The sequence below is a fragment of the Aplysia californica genome, unplaced genomic scaffold, assembly GCF_000002075.1.
Source record: "Aplysia californica isolate F4 #8 unplaced genomic scaffold, AplCal3.0 scaffold00087, whole genome shotgun sequence".
Lineage (NCBI taxonomy): Eukaryota > Metazoa > Mollusca > Gastropoda > Aplysiida > Aplysiidae > Aplysia > Aplysia californica.
Genome location: NW_004797357.1, coordinates 1,222,864 through 1,228,828, shown reverse-complemented (window position 1 = coordinate 1,228,828; position 5,965 = coordinate 1,222,864). Strand labels below are relative to the sequence as shown.

The 5,965-nt window shown below is 38.1% G+C and overlaps 1 protein-coding gene across 1 annotated transcript in view; it reads left to right on the top strand.

Annotated features, from left to right (window-relative positions):
• Positions 1-2,772, top strand: part of LOC100533518 (protein kinase C I) — a gene marked incomplete in the record, with an annotated part of 202,460 nt that extends 199,688 nt beyond the window's left edge. The window contains 1 exon segment of the mRNA NM_001204486.1: positions 2,576-2,772. Coding sequence (NP_001191415.1) covers positions 2,576-2,728 — 153 coding nt within the window.
• Between the last annotated feature and the right edge of the window lie 3,193 nt (positions 2,773-5,965).

Here is a 5,965-nt window from a genome sequence, read left to right as displayed (position 1 = left end):
TGTTGTTGTTTGTGTTTGTTTTGTTTTGTTTGTTGTTGTTTTTTGGGGTTTCTTAACAGAGTAATTAAAGTGATTATGCTCCCTCCAGTCTTTATGCCGTACTTTATACTAGCATGGAATTGATGAGTGTGACAGATGACTTGTATGTGCCCCTACTGTTGTTACTGGCAGCGCTTCGAATTTTAAAAAAACCCAACTAGATCCCTCCCCGTATTTCCTCGTTTACCATTGTTTTCCGTCTTTTAACTACTCCTAGGTTGAAAATAAATTGTCTTGAAGACTGCGATTATTACAACCCATAACCCATGCATCTGTTTTTTTGTGTGAAGAATAGCCCAACCGTTCATTTTTTAAACACACATGACTTATCTTTTTCGTTTGAAGTTCCTTCTTTTCTGTCTGTATTTTCTCGGTCTGAGGGGCACTCAATTTTAAGGGGGGGGGGGGGGGGGTTCGCCTACAGTGCTGTGCCTTTTGAAAGTAATGACCTGTCCATTTACTGACACAAATTGGTGTCCTTTTCCTTTCCAATAGCCATATTTTATTTCCATAGATCTCTTAGACTTAGATTTAATTAATTTACTCTCAGAAATGTTTGATTTTCTGATTAATAAAAATTTGGTACCGATGGACTTTCAACCATTTGAAAATCAAACTGGGATCCGGCCCGGTCGGGCAGCACAGCTTTTTTCCCAACTTCCAGCTTCAAAAGTTCCTTAAAGGACACCGTGCACGTGAGATCGGAGGTTTTAGTCCGTATACAAGAGAAAACTAATATACTATAAAGAGTGTTGTTGATTTAGTTGGTGTCATGCTGGTCTTGAACTTGAGTTGTTTGGGAGTGTTCATCGAGGCTCTCCGCTTCCTCGGTCGTTTCCTTCTGACTGGGACTCTAAATTAGGGAGTTCTAGTATCTGGAATTTCCTTACAGTGTTGAAATCGGCGTTTAAAACCCATGCCATGCCATAAAATTATATATTGCTCTATCCCGTTCACCTTGGTATATTTTCTTCATTTGACAGGAAAAGTCGGAAAGAGGGAAAAAAGAAAATGAACGCGGGTCCGAATTTTGTTGTTGTTGAAGAAACATGAGCTCTAATATGAGCGGCAAGCACTTTTATGTACCGTACTTGAAATTAATATGCAAAGCTTAATTTGTTTGGGGTTTTTTTTCTGCTAACTCCAGCACTGCGCTTTTACTTCTTTAAAATTTTAACCGGGTTTTAGTAAACCTTTACATTTTTAAATCTGGGTTTTGTGAATGTTTTGCTCGCTGCCCTGTGATCCCTCTGAGACAGAGAGGGAAGTGGGTGTTTGTTGGTTTTTCTAGACTGACCCGTTGTACCTCACCACCCTCAGTCCTCTAACCCTTTTGTTCGATGCTCTTTTATATGGGCTCGTCAGTAATTCTTAGCTAGTAGCATTTAATGAAAAAAATGAAAGAACAAAGATTTATTCCTTCACAAATTGGTTTTTATGAGAGGGAAGTCTCATTGACTCAGTGTTAATTCTATTCAAAATTACTCTGATTCATTGAACATTCTGCACTTCTTTTAGAAACACAAGTTTGTTTGTTTTTTTTAGCTCTTACATGTTGTTATGAAATTGAGGTTTAAAAAAAAAGATGAGAAGGCCAATTTTATTTTTAGCATAAACCAATTTGTTTTGGCCTTCTCTTAGATCTATATGTCTTTCAGGTGCTGTGACGTGATAGCCTCGTCCACTTCTTTAATTAAGTAGGTCTACTATTTGTCAAGAACAAAAAATACCTTAAGGCTTTTAGTTCACTCTGAGGACAGTTTGCTCCTTCGAACTCCTTGCATCAAATTAACATAGAGATTGCTATACCACTGCCGTACCCAATGGTGAAATGTCCTCTCTTTGGCTTTACTGTGGATGTTCATGGTGTTTTAACTGAGTGTGCTGTTTGAAAAAAATATCCATAGTTTAAAGAATAGAAACATGAATTTGGAAATATAATCTCCTTTGAGTCTGGAAATCCAGCAGTAAGTTAATTAAGGAAGTTAACTTTTTAAGAATAGTCTTATCAGATTTTGTGGTTTGTATAGGCTGGACTAAATGTCATACTGTTGGAAACAATATTATTAGCAGTAAGTGAGAGTAGGAACTTTTTGGTAATTATTTATTGATTTGCTTTCTCACCACCCCTAGAATTTTGGAAACACCGATACAAAGCAAAAATGAATATGAATATAAATTCAGCAGATATTTTTCTTTTTCTTTCTTTTTTTGGGTCTTTGTTTTGATTGATATGAAAATACCCTACTGGTCTTTTTTTCTGTTCACTGAGAATGACAATTTTATCTCATGTTCTGCCGTTGTAAATTGTTAATTGCTAGAAAAACACCAGAAACATTAATTGGCAAATAAATTCAAGTAATGTACATGTAGGCCTACTTCTTAATTCTAAAGTAATTTGTTGATAAAATAATTGTAGAGCTCTACTTTGCTGCTTTTTAGTGCAAATAAGCAGTAAGTCAAATATTTTAATTAAATACATAATATTTTGGGGCTATTTGACATCTTTTTACATTTTTGCTTTTCTCTCTCCCAGAAATCCCGCAAAGATGTCAGTAACTTTGACCGAGAGTTCACGTCTGAAGCTCCCAAGCTGACGCCCACGGACAAACTGTTCATCATGAACCTCGACCAGTGTGAATTCTCCGGCTTCTCATATGTCAACCCAGAGTTTGTGGTCACTGTTTAGCAGTTGAGAAAGACAAAAGGTGTGCTCTCAGTTTAGCTGTAGAGAGACAGACAGATAGACAGACACTGAGAGAGAGAGAAAGAGAGAGAGGGAGAAAGATGTTGAGCTTCAGTTTTATTACGGAGAGGCAGAAGGAGAGTTTGCAACTTTATCTTTAGCTGTCCAGAGGCAGGGAGAGACAAAGAAAGAGAGAGAGGGAGATGGAGAGAGAGAGAGAGAGAGAGAGAGAGAGAGAGAGAGAGAGAGAGAGAGAGAGAGAGAGAGAGAGAGAGTTTTCTGTCACTGTCTGATTGTTGAGAGAATAGAGAAGGGAAGACGGAGAACGTGTGTAGTGGCTGTCTAGCCATAGAAAGATAGAATTATCTATAAAAACAAAGAGTTGTTGATCAGTCTTGCCATGGAGAAACAATCTCATAGTTCACTATTTCTCTTGTACAGATCAGACCTTTGTTTAGGTACTTTTCAGGGTAAAACTCATAATAAATGCTAGCAAACAACCAACCAGTGAGAGAGTGGCATGTTGTCTCCAGTAAAATAACTTCACTGACCCACTTCTCCCATTGTTTGACATGACTCAATATCCAACAAAACTAGAGAAAAATTAGAAATTGGAGGGGTAAAGAGTATATGTGGGAAATCTTGCATTGAGTATTTTCGTCACTCAGTTAGGATCCTGTAACCTACTTATTCTGTGCTGGCCAGGGGTAGGCAGTGTCGAAGCGACCCACCTTCTGAATTATCTGTATTGTGTCCGTGAGGACGTAGAATATTGACAGTGAATCAGTCACATAAGTAAGATCATGCTGTGGACTCTTTGCAACTCCTGAGTGGGTGTTGAGGCTTTTGCCTGTTTCCTGGTACAATGTATGGTGGGAAATAAATGATCTCATATATTTGGGCCCTGAACTACACATGTGACTAACATTTTACATTAAAATCATGGGAGTAAATATGATATTTTCTTCAAATGATAGCATCTCTCCGCACTTCCAAGTATATTGAAGAGAGATTGTGTTGGGTCTGAGAATATGAGGGTATAAATGCATCTCTTCTTACTTTTGTAAAAATAAAAATGTTATGACTGAGTTACTCTCCTGAGGGAAGGCGCCTGTGTTAGCTGAGTCAGATTGTGGAATGAATGAGTGCTTCTATGAAGTGATAAACATTTTTTGGGATAATTTTCACGTATTTGTTTTTTGTTTCTGTAGCTTTAATTGTCATCAGTAAAAGGATATGCTTACTGTTCTGTATTTATAACATATTTTGATGTTACAGAAAAAATGAATTTCCTTACAGTAATATTTATGTTTGATTTCGTGTTTATTTGCATGTCATATGTTTAAAAAAAGTTTTATTCATGTCATGTTAAGAGCAGTGAACAATTTCATTTTCAAATTGTTAAAGACAACTTTATTAGGTACGACATTGAGACCAGAATGTTATAAGTTTGATGCTTTTCTGATGTAATTTTCCAATACTATTTTTGTTTTAATCATGATTTAATGACACAAAAGAAAAGAAATGTGAATTTATTGAAATGGAATAAGGTGTTGATGTGCCAGATATGGTTCTTCAGTGCCTGAGTCAAACCACTGTACTCTGTAGTATATAATGTCCATCTCCAAACGGGCCAGTTGACCGGCGTACGTGTAACATGTCTCTCCACATGTCCGGTGTCTCCTGCTGCTGACAAATTATTGTCTCTCATGATGTCTCTCAGCCATATCTAGTTTAATATAGGATATATTTGTGTCTCAATGGGGTTTTTTTGGTTGTTTTCGACTGCTCGCTTCTGTCTGTCTTTCTCCTTTTTTTCTGTTTTTGTTTTTTGGAGACGTTGAATACTTATAGGGTAAAACACTATACATGTATGTATTGATACATATATACACATTGTGTTCCATGATCTGACACGAGACAGTATTTGTTTGAATATTAGGCGAGCAGTTTTCGCTGCAGTGCATCGCAACATTGCTCAGTTGACTGCATACTGGTGGAGTGTTAGGAGCTTATGAATAGAATTATTCTAAGGTTCTTGGTGGAGTGGGTGTTTAGGCTAATTGGAATTGACTGAGAGAAGTCTTTTCCTTGTACACATGTGTGTTTCTCTCCTGTCTGATGACGATATCTCTTTACTGGAGAGGGAGTCAAATCGTTTGTTTTTAGACATCTTTTTCTTGAGGTTTTGAACTGCTGGTTGTTTTACGTAAACTTTTTATTGCATGAGTACAAGTACAAGACTGTAAAGTGACCCAGCACTGGACTTCTAAATTCTCTACCACCACTCTCCTCTGTCAACTGTTTCTTTTTGCAGGTTAAAGATCATTACCTTGAAGTGTATTTGGACCCCAGCCCCACCTTTGCTCTCCCTTTTCAAAAAAGTTCTGCATTACTTTTTTTTACCTTGGGTTCTAGGCTCCAACCCACAGTTAGAGAGCAAGCACAGATGTTCATTGTCAAATTGTTAATGGTGATGGGGGAAGAGAGAGACGCACCTGACCTTTGAACCATAGACAATATTTTCAGTGTATTCCTATAAGCATGCATACCCAGTCTCAGCGAGCTTCCTGTGTGTCCCAGTGAGTATGGTTTGATCTCAGAGAAGTAGGGCCTACATGATGTACTTGGACTCTGTAGGCCCTAATGGTCATTTAGTGCTGAGTAAAAGTGGGATGGACAGACAGATATAACAGAGAAATAGATAAATAGGTCTAGTAAAAAAGAACCCACCAGTAACACCCTCCACCCACAAGCTGCCCGTATGCCCTCCACCAACAAGTAGTTTTGCTGGTTTCCAGTGTCTTCTCACAGAATTTTTTTTTCCGTTGCTAATACTGCTGTTCCTGAGATGGTCCCCCCTCTCCCTTCTCTTTTTTTTTCTGTGGACTCTGGACTTTGTTTCTCCAGGGTCTGTGTTGGTCAAGTGATATATGTGCTATTGCTTTGTTTTCCACTATTTTGTCTAATGTGTTTGATCAGTTGGCTTCCTTCTGTTGTTGCTTCATCAGTGGTTGAGATGGGGTTGCATTAATCATCAGTGGTTGAGATGGGGTTGCATTAATCATCAGTGGTTGAGATGGGGTTGCATTAATCATCAGTGGTTGAGATGGGGTTGCATTAATCATCAGTGGTTGAGATGGGGTTGCATTAATCATCAGTGGTTGAGATGGGGTTGCATTAATCATCAGTGGTTGAGATGGGGTTGCATTAATCATCAGTGGTTGAGATGGGGTTGCA